At 42.4% G+C, this 16,140-nt stretch overlaps 1 protein-coding gene across 7 annotated transcripts in view; it reads left to right on the plus strand.

Moving 5' to 3' along the window:
• RAB37 (RAB37, member RAS oncogene family) overlaps positions 1-16,140 on the plus strand; it is a 157,073-nt gene that overhangs the window by 47,847 nt on the left and 93,086 nt on the right. For all 7 annotated transcript variants that reach the window (XM_056549552.1, XM_056549554.1, XM_056549551.1 and 4 more), the window contains one exon: positions 4,385-4,495. In XM_056549552.1, coding sequence (XP_056405527.1) covers positions 4,385-4,495 — 111 coding nt within the window. The remainder of the gene's footprint in view (positions 1-4,384; positions 4,496-16,140) is intronic.

Raw genomic sequence — 16,140 nt, forward strand, 5'->3', positions numbered from 1 at the left:
GGGCTGACCCAGGAAAATAATATGGTGGGTAAAGGGTGGAACAAACAAACAAACAAAAAAAGGAGCCACCCCAAACAGCAAGGCATGTGGCATGCTGGGATTTGTAGTTTTCAGCACAGCAAGAAACAGGAAAAAGAAGCAAAGATAGGAAAACCAAGTGGGGGATAAAAAGACAACAAAGATTGGAAATAGAGTAGGCTAAACAACAAGAATAGAAATGAAACAAAACAAATAGGGTAAGTCAAAAACGAAAAAACACATTGACCACCGGAGTACCCCTTTAAGTTTCCCAGTTATCTTTGTGCAGGTACACTTGAAGAAGGCTCCCGTTTCCTGGTATCTCGCTCCGTTCCTCTGCCAGCGTCTTCTTCCTGGTCCGGCCGTGGTCAGTGCATCCCACTGACGGTCAGCAAATTGCCGTCTGAGACTATGTCCCACTTTGGCCGGTGATAGGTTGAGCGGCAGTGTAATGCATTGAGCCGTGGCATTGGTCGCCTAAACTCAGTGCATCACATTGCCGCTTAGCTTATTGCCTGCCAACCATTCATTTATGTGCCAAGCTCTTATTTGTTCACTGTATATTGTTGTTTTATGAGCACTTTGTAATGGTATGTATTAGATGTTGGGGGACATGTTCAAAAACAAATGAATTTTACAGTAATCTAATGCCATTTGTTATTGTCTGTATTTTCAAAGGTCTATGCAGTAGCTCTAGAATATCCCTGCGCCACTTTTTTTTGTCTTTTTAATTCTTAATTTGTGTGCCACACGTCAGGAGATTGTGCCACTCCTTTTTTTTTTTTCTTTCCTGACAGACTTCTTGCTGGTGCTCATATGGCAGGAACAATAGAGCAATTTATTCACAATCAATGTAATGCTGTAAGCAAAAAAGTAAATTAAATAAAGAGATGCCAATTGCCATATAAGAATTCCCCCCCCCCCAACTCCAATATACCAATCAGAATACTGCTGACCAGCAAAACGCTATAAATAAAAAAAATAAAAAAATCATGTTGCTACTCCTGAAGAAAAATCTATGGTAAGATCAGAATCTGATTCCTGTGCAGTGGGTTAAAATAACAGTTTAAAAAAATTGTTTTTTGACAATGGAACTTTTTTAAGTGTACAAAACCTTGTAGATAATGACATATGTATTTTTAATATACATTGGTTAAAAAAATGTGTATATTTTTTATTTAAATATTGCTGTCCCTGCAGCTATTGCCTGTGTTTCTCAGTGAGAACTCCAAACACAGGAAGTGAGGGCAGGACAAGCAGGGCTCTGTTCAGGCTCCTGGCTTGTCAAACATCCTGTTGCGTGAGCGTGTGGGGGCATGTCACAGAGCCCCCTGCTTGTCCTGGGTGCGCAGGGCCCCCTGCTTGTCCTGGGTGCGCAGGGCCCCCTGCTTGTCCTGGGTTTTACAGAGCCCCCTGCTTGTCCTGGGTTTTACAGAGCCCCCTGCTTGTCCTGGGTTTTACAGAGCCCCCTGCTTGTCCACCCACCCTTCCTGTATTTGGACTCCTCACAGGCAGTAGCTGCAGGGACAAAAAATATACACCTTTTTTTTTTTTTACCAATGTATGTTACACTTTAAAGGGAACCTATCTGGATCACCAGCCCCACAACTGGACAGGTCAGGAGAATAGCTGTCCTGTGCTCTTTTGATGCTGCAAAGAGCAGGAAATCAACTTTATTTGCGGTGGATATGACTGGTCATACAATTAGGACGGGATATCTCGCTACAGAATTTTTGACCCAGAATTACACCAAAGAATGAACTTGTTCATTCTTCAGGCGGAATTCGTTCTGAAGACATTGCCTTTTATGGGGATGGCAATGTTCACGCGGTCCTAGTTCAACTGATTTGTCCTTCTGGCCTTACAGCAAGTGTGTACAGTCATGGCTGCCACAACCCCTTCCTTCTAGACAAGTGTAATTAAGACCATGAGTGCATGGAGAATTCATCACTTGGTTATCATTGATCGGCAATACATGACTGTATCTGCTTGCTATATTAAGGTAAAGTTGATTGTATATAGGGGGGAAAAAAAACTACCAACCTTTAAAAATGTTGTGTATTATTTGTCAAACCCGACACCATGCCCTTTTTGTAAAAATGATGAGTAAGGTGTAAGGGTGCGTTCGCCACTGGCATATATACGCAGCGTATTTCACGATGCGCAAAATTTGCGGCAGCAGTGGGAAATATGCTGAGTATCCCTTGCTCACAATACACACAGGGCTTTCCGGCGGCAGCCCTATGTGTGAAGTGAGTTTCTGAGGCGGAGCCGTGCATCAGTCACGCCGGCACACGGCTCCGCCTCTAAAACTCACTACACGCATAGGGCTGCTGCCGGAAAGCCCTGTGTGTATAGGGAGCTAGGAATACGCAGCGTGTTTCCTGCTGCTGCTGCAAATTTATACGCCAGTTAGGAACGCACCCTAAAGAGGAATTTCCGGTGCGAAAAGCTTTAAAAATTTTGTGTAAGGGTAGGGTCACACATGCCATATTTTGCTGCTTATTTGCTGCTGCATATTTACCCAAGTCAATTGGTAGCAAAATCAGCTGCAGAACATACGCATCGTAATACACCCGTGTGACCCTACCCTAAGGGTATATTCACACATACAGTATCCTGCACGTATTTGATGCACAGGATTTTATGCTGCAGATTTCAATTTAAACTAAATGACTGAACACAGCTTCAAATTTGCAACTTCAAATCCTGCAAATTATGCGCAGGATCTTGTATTTGTGAATACACCCTAATGGTAGGGTCACATGTGGCATATTTTGCTCTGTATTTGCAGCGTACTTTCCCACCCTTTAAAGTAGCAAAAGCAGCTGCACAAAATATGCACGTGTGACCTTACCCTTACGTTCATACTTACCTGCATATTTTTGCTGCATAATTTGTGCAGCTGATTTTGCTACCCATTAACTTCAATGGATAGCAAAATCAGCTGCAGAAAATATGCAGCAGTATGTGTAAACGTACCATTAGGGTGCATTCACACGGGCGTATTTGTCAGCGGATCCGCAGCTGACAAAGGCCCCTAGAGTGCTGCCCTCTTTGTGCCTGCTAATAGCGGCAATCCGCCGCTACCAGCAGACACACTGAAGTGCGAGTCGCAGTGTATCCGCATATCGTGGCCGCTCCTCCGGCTCCCTGAGCTACACAGAGAGCGGCTGCGATGTGTGCGAGTACACTGCAGGGTAACTTGCACATTGCAGTGTGTCTCCTGGTAGCGACGGATTGCCGCTATTAGCAGGCACAAAGAGGGCAGCACTTTAGGGGCCTTTGTCAGCGGATCCGCAGCTGCGGATCCGCTGACAAATACGCCCACGTGAATGCACACATGCGTATTTTCTGCTGCAGATTTGCTGTAGCATATTTTGCTAACTATTGAAGTCAGAAGCAGCAAAATCTGCGCCAACGAATCTGCATCCGCTGCAGATTTTGCTACCGTTTACTTCAGTGGGTCTGCAGAAAATCCGCAGTAGAGGCCGATTTGCAGATTTTCCTTCGGACCCATTGAAGTCAATGGTAGAAAAATCCGCCGTGGATTTTCCGCTGTGGAAATTCTGCAGGTAATCCTCCCATGTTAACGGACCCTTAGAGTAAGTTCACATGTACAGGATTTGCTGCATATTTTGTGCAGCTAATTTTGCTACTCATTAACTTCAATGGGTAGCAAAATCAGCTGCAGAACATATGCAGCAAATATATTCAGCAGATCAATAGGGTGTATTTACACTTACAGTATCCTGTACATAGTTGATGCTGCTAATTTTTATGTAAACTAAATGACTGAACACAGCTATAAATTTGCAGCTTCAAGTCTTCAACATAAAATATGCGCAGGATACTGTACTTATGGTTAGTTTACATGTCCTTATTTTTGCTGCAGTAGTTTTTGCTACCCATTCACTGTCAATGGGCAGCAAATTTGCATAAAAATAAGTACATGTGAACTAACCCTTATGGTGTATTTACATGTACATCCTCTGCATATTTGATGCTGCAGATTTAAATGTAAACTAAATGATTGAACACAACTCGGATTATGCAGCAGATCCTGTACTTGTAAATACATTCTAAAGGTTTTGCACAAAATGTTTGCGCAAAACTCAAACAATTGCCCCAGTTTAGTGGCACTGTACAGGATATTACTTTTTGTACTATATAGAGCTCATAATTTGGGGTTGTATGTTATAGAATGTATACTTGTATGCTGCATAGGCTAAGCAGTCCTAACAGAAGGTACAGCAGAGGGCACTAATATAAGGCTGCTCCTGAATGGTAGGTACAGTTTTATGCAGTAGGTCATTTAACAACATTAGCAGCATGGCATGATAACAAGTATTTACTTATCTCACAGGTTATGCTGCTAGGAGATTCTGGTGTTGGAAAGACGTGTTTTCTCATCCAGTTTAAAGATGGGGCATTTCTCGCAGGCACCTTCCTGGCAACTGTTGGCATTGATTTTCGGGTGAGAGTTTTCCCCTTAGGTGCTCTGTTCTTTTTGGTACTTACTACATCTCTTAACTGCTTTGTAGCTTGTTTATTGTTTATAGAATAGTTATTTTTTTGTATCACAACATCATTTTACAATTAATATTTAAGGTGCATCCAGAGGGACACAATAGCTAGAGTCACACAAGCACAATACTGGTGGTTTACTGCATCATATGATAGTTACTTTGGGTCACTAGACATGTCATTTATGTGGGATTAATGTGCCCATCTTAAACTTTTGTGCTATTGGCCTGCCTTTGCCTTATTTCTGACTTGTTATTGTTATATATTCTATACATTTTTACCTTTTTTGTGACCTTCATTTTAGTTTAGTGGGAGTTAATGTGAGTTTCTTCTGTCTGTGTGCTCATTTATTTTAATTTTTTTCATGAAATGTCATAAAAGCTTAGTCTTTTCTGCTTTTGCATTCCTAGCCCTTACCTTAATTTATAACCAGCTCACAGCTGTAACATAAGTTGCAGTATTGAGAGCCTTTGGCAGATTCCACAGACTGTGACAATTAACTTTTTCATTATACAGAAATTTGACCTGGTCATTTTAAAGGGGTACTCCATCCCTAGACATCCCCGCGATCTCCCTGCAGCACCCGGCGTTCGTTTAGAATGCTGGCTGCTGCACCAGAGGCTCCTGACATCATGACCACACCCCCTTGTGACATCACAGCTACGCCTCAGCAATGTAAGTCTATTGGAGTGGCCGTGACGTCAGCGCCGCATCGCTAGTCATCAGGCACGGAGCGAAGTTCGGTGCCTCAGCATAGATCGCAGGGGGTCCCCGCAGTGGGATCCCCGCGATCAGACATCTTATCCCCCTATTCTTTGGATAGGGGATAAGATGTCAGATCGCTGGGGACCCCCGGGATCTCGGCTGCAGCACCCACATGTACGGCTTCCCCCACCCATAGGTCCGTCACGCCCCCTCCCATAGAGTTGCATTTAGGGCGCGGGACGTGATGTCACACAGGGCAGAGTCGTTACGTCACGCTCTTCCGCCATTGTGGTCGGGATCCGATTCCCCCAGCGTTGCCGGAAGCCGTACAGGTGGGTGCTGCAGCCGAGATCCCGGGGGTCCCCAGCAGCAGGACCCCTGCAATCTGACATCTTATCCCCTATCTTTTGGATAGGGGATAAGATGTCTAGGGGCGGAGTACCCCTTTAAAGGGGTACTCCTGTGAAAACCTATTTTCTTTTAAATCAGCTGGTGCCAGAAAGTTAAACAGATTTGTAAATTACTTCTATTAAAAAATCTTAATCCTTCCTGTACTTATTAGCTGCTGAATACTACAGAGGAAATTCTTTTCTTTTTGGAATTCTCTCTGATGACATCACGAGCACAGTGCTCTTTGCTGACATCACTATAATAATAAAAACAACTCTTTATTTATTGTCCTTAGTGGGATTTGAACCCAAGGTCCCAGCACTGCAAGGCAGCAGTGCTAACCACTAAGCCACCATGCTGCCCTTAGCCTGCATCTGCTATGCATGGTTGCTAAAATGGACAGCGATGTCAGCAGAGAGCACTGTGCTCGTGATGTCATCAGTGTTCCAAAAAGAAAGGAATTTCCTCTGTAGCATTCAGCAGCTGGAAGGATTAAGATTTTTTAATAACCAGTTGATTTAACCCCTTAAGGACATATGGCGTATCCATACGCCCCCGTTTCCAAGTCCTTAAGGACCGAGGGCGTATGGATACGCCCTGAGCATTTCCGGCCCCCACCGCTAGCCGGAGGGGAGCCGGAGCCGGATGCCTGCTGAAATCGTTCAGCAGGCATCCCGGCATATCGCCCAGGGGGGTCATTATGTCCCCCCATGTCGGCGATTGCCGCAGATCGCTGGACAATTCAGTCCAGCGATCTGCGGCAGATTCCGGGTCAATCGGGTCTCCAGTGACCCGATGACCCGGAATTACTGGCTGATCGGGGCCGTCAGAGACGGCCCCGAACAGCCATTGCCAGCAGGGGTGAGGTGGCACTGGTGCCACCTCACGATCGCCCTGATTCGTCGGCCGGATTACCGGCCGACCAATCAGGGCGCCTGCTGCGGGTGTCACTCCCGCAACCCGCTCCGCCCCTCTTTCGGAGGACGTGAGCGGGTGCGGGAAGACGACCCCCGGTGCTGGGGACCCCGATCCCCGGCGTCCCTGTTGGGATCGGGGCCCCAGGAGCAGCGGCGGCGGCAGAGACGACGAGGGACTGACCTGTGCTGCTGGATCGTTGGAGGTGAGTGACAGCCTCCTGCTGTTGCTTAGCAACAGCTCCCAGCATGCAACAAGGGCATGCTGGGAGCTGTAGTTATGCAACAGCAGGAGGCAGACCACCACAACTCCCAGCATGCCCTTATGGGCATGCTGGGACTTGTAGTTTTGCAACAGCTGAAGGCACATTCTTTCTATGTAAAAGTGTACCTTCAGCTGTTGTGTAACTACAACTCCCAGCTTGCACAATCAGCTAAAGTGCATGCTGGGAGTTGTAGTGGTGCATCTGGTGGTTGCATAACTACAACTCCCAGCATGCCCGTTGGCTGTCGGTGACTGCTGAGAGTTGTAGTTTTGCAACAGCTGAAGGCACACTGAGTTAAGTAGTAAACCAGTGTGTCTCCAGCTGTTGCATAACTACAATCCCCAGCATCCCCAGCCAATGTAGTATGCCTCCGGCTGTTGCATAACTACAAGACCCAGCATGCCCTTCCGCTGTCCGTACATGCTGGGGGTTGTAGCTTTTGCAACAGCTGAAGGCACACTGGTTGCAAAACACTGAGTTTGTTACCAAACTCGGTGTTTCACAACCTGTGTGTCTCCAGCTGTTGCAAAACTACAACTCCCAGCATGCACTGATAGACCGTACATGCTGGGAGTTGTAGTTTTGCAACAGCTGGATGTTTCCCCCCCCAATGTGAACGTACAGGGTACACTCACATGGGCGGAGGATTACAGTAAGTATCCGGCTGCAAGTTTGAGCTGCGTCAAATTTTCTGCCGCAGCTCAAACTGCCAGCGAGAAACTACTGTGAACCCCCGCTCTTGTGACTGTACCCTAAAAACACTACACTACACTACCACAAAATAAAATAAAAGGTAAAAAAACACTACATATACACATACCCCTACACAGCCCCCCTCCCCTCCCCAATAAAAATGAAAAACGTCTGGTACGCCACTGTTTCCAGAACGGAGCCTCCAGCTGTTGCAAAACAACTACTCCCAGTATTGCCAGATAGCCACTGACTGTCCAGGCATGCTGGGAGTTTTACAACAGCTGGAGGCCCCCTGTTTGGGAATCACTGGCGTAGAATACCCCTATGTCCACCCCTATGCAATCCCTAATTTAGGCCTCAAATGCGCATGGCACTCTCACTTTGGAGCCCTGTCGTATTTCAAGGCAACAGTTTAGGGCCACATATGGGGTATCGCCGTACTCGGGAGAAATTGGGCTTCAAATTTTGTGGGGTATTTTTTGCTATTACCCTTTTTAAAAATGTAAAATTTTTGGGAAAACAAGCATTTTAGGTAAAAATAAAAATTTTTTTTTACATATACAAAAGTCATAAAACACCTGTAGGGTATTAAGGTTCACATTACCCCTTGTTACGTGCCCCGAGGGGTCTAGTTTCCAAAATGGTATGCCATGTGGTTTTTTTTTTTGCTATTCTGGCACCATAGGGGCTTCCTAAATGCGGCATGCCCCCAGAGCAAAATTTGCTTTCAAAAAGCCAAACGTGACTCCTTCTCTTCTGAGACCTGTAGTGCGCCAGCAGAGCACTTTTCACCCCCATATGGCGTGTTTTCTGAATCGGGAGAAATTGGGCTTCAAATTTTGGGGGGTGTTTTCTGCTATTACCCTTTTTAAAAATGTAAAAATTTTGGGAAACCAAGCATTTTAGGTAAAAAAAAATAAAAAATTTTCACATATGCAAAAGTCGTGAAACACCTGTAGGGTATTAAGGTTCACATTACCCCTTGTTACGTTCCCCGAGGGGTCTAGTTTCCAAAATGGTATGCCATGTGTTTTTTTTTTTGCTGTTCTGGCACCATAGGGGCTTCCTAAATGCGACATGCCCCCAGAGCAAAATTTGCTTTCAAAAAGCCAAATGTGACTCCTTCTCTTCTGAGACCTGTAGTGCGCCAGCAGAGCAATTTTCACCCCCATATGGGGTGTTTTCTGAATCGGGAGAAAATGGGTTTCAAATTTTGGGGGGTATTTTCTGCTATTACACTTTTTAAAAATGTAAAATTTTTGGGAAACCAAGCATTTTAGGTAAAAAATAAATAATTTTTTTTACATATGCTAAAGTTGTGAAACACCTGTGGGGTATTAAGGTTCACTTTACCCCTTGTTACGTTCCCTGAGGAGTCTAGTTTCCAAAATGGTATGCCATGTGTGTTTTTTTGCTGTTCTGGCACCATAGGGGCTTCCTAAAGGTGACATGCCCCCCAAAAACCATTTGACGCTCCTTCCCTTCTGAGCCCTCTACTGCGCCCGCTGAACAATTAACATAGACATATGAGGTATGTGCTTACTCGAGAGAAATTGGGTTTCAAATACAAGTAAAAATTTTCTCCTTTTTACCCCTTTCAAAAATTCAAAAATTGGGTCTAAAAGAAAATGCGAGTGTAAAAAATGAAGATTTTGAATTTTCTCCTTCACTTTGCTGCTATTCCTGTGAAACACCTAAAGGGTTAATACACTTACTGAATGTCATTTTGAATACTTTGGGGGGTGTAGTTTTTATAATGGGGTCTTTTATGGGGTATTTCTAATATGAAGGCCCTTCAAATCCACTTCAAACGTGAACTGGTCCATGAAAAATAGCGAGTTTGAAAATTTTGTGAAAAATTTCAAAATTGCTGCTGAACTTTGAAGCCCTCTGGTGTCTTCCAAAAGTAAAAACTCATAAATTTTATGATGCAAACATAAAGTAGACATATTGTATATGTGAACCCAAAAAAAATATATTTTGAATATCCATTTTCCTTACAAGCAGAGAGCTTCAAAGTTAGAAAAATGCAAAATTTTCATTTTTTTCATCAAATTTGGTGATTTTTCACCAAGAAAGGATGCAAGTTACCATAAAATTTTACCACTAAGTTAAAGTAGAATATGTCATGAAAAAACAATCTCGGAATCAGAATGATAACTAAAAGCATTCCAGAGTTATTAATGTTTAAAGTGACAGTGGTCAGAATTGCAAAAAACGCTCCGGTCCTTAAGGTGAAAAAGGGCTCGGTCCTTAAGGGGTTAAAAGATAAAAGGTTTTCACCGGAGTACGCCTTTAAGGATCAGAGCATTTTTTGCACATCTGACCACTGTCACTTTAAGTATTAATAACTCTGGGATGCTTTTACTTTTGAAATTATTTCCAAGATTTTTTTTTTTTCCGTCGATACATGCATCATTTCTTGTTGAAAAATTCTAAACTTTTATGAAAAATTTGAATATTTTTGCATTTTTCTAACTTTAAAGCTCTCTGCTTGTAAGGAAAATAGAAATGCCAAATTAATTTTATATATTGATTCACATATACAATATGTCTACATTATGTTTGCATCATAAAGTTGACATGTTTTTACTTTTACAATAGACAAGAGGGAAAGCGCTCCTAGTGTGATAACGTTAAATGCAATATTATGTAGAGATGCAAAACTGCTCACCGAAGTGAGTTGTACTGCGACCAAGTACAACTATGGTGTAGGCTATAAATTAACCCTCGACGGGTGAAGTTAGGCAGCCGTTCCTGGCAACACTGGTAAAGCACTCACAAGCGGATCCCTCCAAGGAACAGCACAGGAATCAAACCGGCGCTCACAGACTTCAAATGCAAAATGTTCTTTATTTCCCGGCATGCAACGCGTTTCGCTGGATAACCAGCTTCATCAGGCATGTTAGAAAAGGGACGTACTGAGGGTATTTATACATAGAAAACATTAACCCATACGTTGCTGGAACAAACAATATGGGGAAAAATAAACATCAAGGGCCATCGTAAAGAAGAGAGTATATAGGTATATACATACACATATATAAATGTAATAGTACAAAAGATAAAAAAGTGGAATAAAAAAGTAGAATAAAAAAAAAGAGAAAAAAAAAAAGAGAAAAAAAAAGAGCATAAAATAGAGCGGATACTGCTACACAGGGTTCTCAATCATTTCATTTAATCCATCAGGACCCTATTCATAACAAGGGCCCCTATGTCGAGACTTTCTGTCAGATTGTTTCGAAAGAACTCTGCACTCTGCGAGACAGTGTTAATTTTGGTAAGCTACAAGACAATTTAAGTTAAGTAGAACAGGCTGTTAAGAGCCTTCAAGATAACTCATCCATAATTATCCGCCCCGCTGACAAGGAGGGGGGAATAGCAGTTTTAGATAGAGCCGCATATATTGATGAAGCCCTCAGAATCCTCTCTGACAAGGAGTATTATGAAGTTTTAACTCATGATCCCTCCGCTGTGTATTATTTGGAATATAATCAATTAATAAAAAGTGCTTTTGATAACAACTTGCTAAATAAAAAAGAACGTGATTTTCTGTCAGTGAAAAATTGTTCACTACCCTTATTTTATTATTTACCTAAATTACACAAATCTTTAGTTTGTCCCCCAGGTCGACCTATTATTTCTGGTGTGGGCTCTCTTACCTGTAACCTTTCACATTATATTGATTTTGTTTTTACAACCTTTTGTTCGATCACTTCCCTCTTATCTTAAAGACTCTACACAGTTAATTAGGGAAGTTACCAACACCATTTTTCCTACTAATTTTTTTATTTTTAACACTGGACGTTTGTGCACTTTATTCCAATATTATCACCCTGATTGCTTTAGGTGCTATTAAAGAGGTTTTGTACTCTGGCGGTGATTTTTCATCTATCCAAGCATGTTTTATTATTGATTCTATTTTTTTTATTTTAGAACACAATATTTTTACTTTCAATGAGCTTATGTATAGACAATGCATGGGCTGTGCGATGGGGACTCGATTCGCCCCTAGTTATGCTAACCTGGTTATGGGGTGTTTCGAGTCCTCCCATATCGCACAGTCCCCTGTTTTTAATCAATATATCACCTTCTATAGGCGATATATTGATGATTTATTTATTATTTGGATAGGCTCGTCCCTTCAAGCTCAAGATTTTGTAGATTCTCTTAACATGAATGCTTGGGGATTAAAATTCACCTTACATTGTTCTTCTTCTATTGATTTCCTTGATCTTCAACTCAGCAAGGATCCTGATGGCGGTATAAAAACTAAAACATACTTTAAACCTGTCGACATTAACAGCCTGTTGGATTTTAATAGTTCTCACTACCCACAATGGATACATGTGCTCTATGGGCAGTATTTGTGAATCAGAAAAAATTGTACTTCTGGCACTGATTTTTTTTGGAGCAGTCCCGCATCCTGCAGAGCCGTTTTAGGGAAAAAAAACTACCCTAAATCTGTCCTTAATAAAGCTTATAACCGAGCAAAAATGCAAAATCAAAATGATTTAATCATCCCAAAAAATGTCACCATTGCTACTAAGGATGAGTCCTCAGCTAGTTTAATAGTTAAGAGTCAAAATAAAAGCTGAATAATTGTTATAGTCACAACTTCATTACCAATTTTAATTGTGCAGCACCCCAGATTAAAACAATATTAAATAAACATTGGCACATATTAAAGGGGGATCCGATTCTAAAGGATGCCGTGGCATACCACCCGGGTGTCACATTCCGCAGAGCTAAAAATCTGCGGAATTTGGTGGCCCCTAGTGATTGAGGAAAAACCAGTCCAATGCACCTAACCTTACAGAACAGGTTAATGGCACGGTCTGTTGCAAGAAAGCCAGATGCAAATGCTGCAATATGATAGACACAGGTAATAGTTTTATGTCTAATGTTTCGAAAAAATTGTTCTCTATTAAGGGTTTACATAACTGCAAAAGCAGTTATGTGATTTATCTTTTATCCTGTACATGCGGTATGCAATATGTGGGCCGCACCGTTCAGACGGTGCAGTCCCGCATGAATAAACACCGTTCCAATGTACGAAGGCGGTTTATGCTACACAGCGTCTCCTGACATGTCTGTTTGATCCATGCAGGCAATTTTGATTGTTTGAAATTGAAGATTATTGAAGTCTTTCCATCTACCGTAAAAAATTGATTTCAAAGATTAATCAATAGAGAATCCTACTGGATTTTTTTCCCTCTGTTCTTTTTCCTGATGGATTAAATGAAATGATTGAGAACATTGTGTAGCAGTATCCGCTCTATTTTATGCTACTTTTTTCCTTTTTTTTCTTTTTCTTTATATATATATATATATATATATTTTTTTTTAATTCTACTTATTATTCCACTTTTTTATGTATTTTTTATCTTTTGTACTATTGCATTTATATATGTGTATGTATATACCTATATACTCTCTTCTTTACGATGGCCCTTGATGTTTATTTTTCCCCATATTGTATGTTCCAGCAACGTATGGGTTAATATTTTCTATGTATAAATACCCTCAGTACGTCCCTTTTCTAACATGCCTGATGAAGCTGGTTATCCAGCGAAACGCGTTGCATGCCGGGAAATGAAGAACATTTTGCATTTGAAGTCTGTGAGCGCCGGTTTCATTCTTGTGCTGTTCCTTGGAGGGATCAGCTTGTGAATGTTTTTACTTTTGGAAGACATCAGAGGGTTTCATAGTTCAGCGGCAATTTTCCAATTTCTCACAAAATTTTAAAAATATGAATTTTTCAGTGACCAGTTCAGTTTTGAAGTGGATTTGAAGTGGATTTGAGATATTAGTGTAGAAATGCCCCATTATGCAAAAAACTGCACCCTCAAAGTATTCAAAATGACAATCAGAAAGTTTAACCCTTTAGGGTTCACAGGAATAGCAGCAAAGTGAAGAAGAAAATTCAAAATCTTCATTTTTTACATTCTCATGTTCTTGTAGACCCAGTTTTTGAATTTTTACAAGGGGTAAAAGGAGCAAAAGCCTCCAAAACTTGTAACCTAATTTCTCTGGAGTATGTGGATGTAAAGTGCTCTGTGGGTGCACTAGAGGGATCAGAAGGGAAGAAGCAACAATGGGATTTTGGAGAGTGAATTTTGCTGAAATGGTTTTTGGGTGGCATGTCGCATTTAGGAAGCCCCTATCGTGCCATAACAGCAAAAAAAAAGAAACCCACATGGCGCACTCACACACCCCTCAAGGAACATTACAAGGAGTACAGTGAGCCTTAACACCCTTCAGGTGTTTGACGACTTTTCATTAAAGGGGTACTCCAGTGGAAAACTTTTTTTTTTTAAATCTACTACAGAGGAAATTATTTTCTTTTTGGAACACAGAGCTCTCTGCTGACATCATGAGCACAGTGCTCTCTGCTGACATCTGTCAGTTTTAAGATTTGTCCAGAGTAGGAGAAAATCCCAACAGCAAACATGTGATGCTCTGGACAGTACCTAAAATGGGGGTACAGTGAGCCATAACACCCTACAGGTGTTTGGCAACTTTTCATTAAAGTCGGATGTGTAAATGAAATTTTTTTTCATTAAAGTGCGGTTTTTTTTTACCCATATTTACCATTTTACAAGGGGAAATAGGAGAAAATGACCCCCAAAATTTGTAACCCTATTTCTTCTGAGTATGGAAATATGTGTGGATGTAAAGTGCTCTGTGGCGTACTACAAGAAGAGAAGGAGCCACATTTGGCTTTTTGAAAGCCACATTTGGCTTTTTGAAAGCAAATTTTGCTGAACTTGTTTTTGGGGGGCATGTTGCATTTAGGAAGCCCCTATGGTGCCAGAACAGCTAAGCGCCCCCCCCCCCCTCCAACTTGGCACACTATTTGGGAAACAACACCCCTCAAGGAACTTAACAAGGGGTACCACTTTACACCCCACAGGTGTTTGACAAATTTCAAGTTGGACGTGAAAATAAAAAATTCGATTTTTTTTTTTTTTTTTTTGTAAAGTGTGCTGTCGGCAAACTACAATCCTCGGAAGAGAAGGAGCGCCATTGAGCTTTTGGAGAGAGAATTTGTTTGGAATGGAAGTCGGGGGCCATGTGCGTTTACAAAGCCCCCACGTGACCCCATTTTGCAAATTACACCCCTCACAGATTTTAATAAGTGGTGCAGTGAGCATTTACACCCAACTGGCGTTTGACAGATCTTTGAAACAGTGGGCTGTGCAAATGAAATATAAAATTTTTCATTTTCATGGACCACTGTTCCAAAAATCTCAGACACCTGTGGAGTGTAAATGCTCACTGCACCTCTTATTACATTCTGTGAGGGGTGTAGTTTCCAAAATGGGGTCACATGTGGGGGGTCCACTGTTCTGGCACCATGGGGGCTTTGTAAACGCACATGGCCTTCAATTCCGAACACATTCTCTCTCCAAAAACCCAATGAAGCTCCTTCTCTTCTGAGCATTGTAGTGCGCCCGCAGAGCACTTTACATCCACATATGGGGTATTTCCATTAGGGATCGACCGATTATCGGTATGGCCGATATTATCGGATGACAATCGCGATTTTGGGCATTATCGGTATCGGCAATTACCTTGCCGATAAGCCGATAAGGCCCTGCCCCACGCACAATGATCTGCAGCGGTGTCGCGGGGGGATAAATAGCCGATAACTTATACCGGAATATCAGTATAAGTTATCGGCTATCGGCCCTAACCTCCACCGATTATTGGTATCGGCCCTAAAAAAAACCGATATCGGTCGATCCCTAATTTCCATACATATTAAAGGGGTGCTCAGCCCCTAGACATCTTATCCCCTATCCAAAGGATAGGGGATAAGATGTCAGATGGCCAGGGTCCCGCAGTTGGGGACCCCCGGGATCGCCTCTTCACTCTGTGCGTAATGACGTGCAATACAGGGGCGGAGCATCGTGACATCACGGCCCACCCCCTCAATACAAGTCTACGAGGGGGTGTGGGTCGCCACACCCCCTACCAAAGACTTGCATTAAGGGGGCGGGCTGTGATGTCACGCTGCTCCGTCCCCTGTATCGCCAGTCATTACACACAGAGCGAACTTGCTCTGTGCAGAAATTATAGCGTGCTGCCACAGCGGCTATCCCGTGGGTCCCCAGCAGCGGGACCCTGGCGATCTGACATCTTATCCCCTATCCTTTGGATAGGGGATAAGATGTCTAGGGGCGGAGTACCCCTTTAAGGCCAAAACGGGCTTGGTCCTTAAGGGGTTAAAGTAAACAGGGTAATGTTGCAGCAAGTAATAATTGCAACTGGTAGTCCCAGATTGATTTTTTTTTTTTTTTTTTTTTTTTTTTTTTTAGGACTACAATTTGAGATTCTTACTTTTATTAACTGCAATGCAGGCAGTGCCACACAGGCATCTTCGGACAAGTTGCCGTGTAGCCTTAGCATAAAAGGGATCTGTCCTATTTATTAGTGATCTTTTAGGACCCCATGATGCCAGTTTGATCTGAGGTTACTTTGTTGGCATGTGTGTGGCAAGTGTATAATGACATTCCATTTTTTCTCTCAACTATATTGGAAAGTGTAACACACTGGGGAAGATTTATTTTTAACAAGGCCTCTGAAAAATAAAAGTAGCGATCTGATTGGTTACTATGGGC

Source organism: Hyla sarda, chromosome 13 (assembly GCF_029499605.1).
Source record: "Hyla sarda isolate aHylSar1 chromosome 13, aHylSar1.hap1, whole genome shotgun sequence".
NCBI classification, from domain to species: Eukaryota; Metazoa; Chordata; class Amphibia; order Anura; family Hylidae; genus Hyla; species Hyla sarda.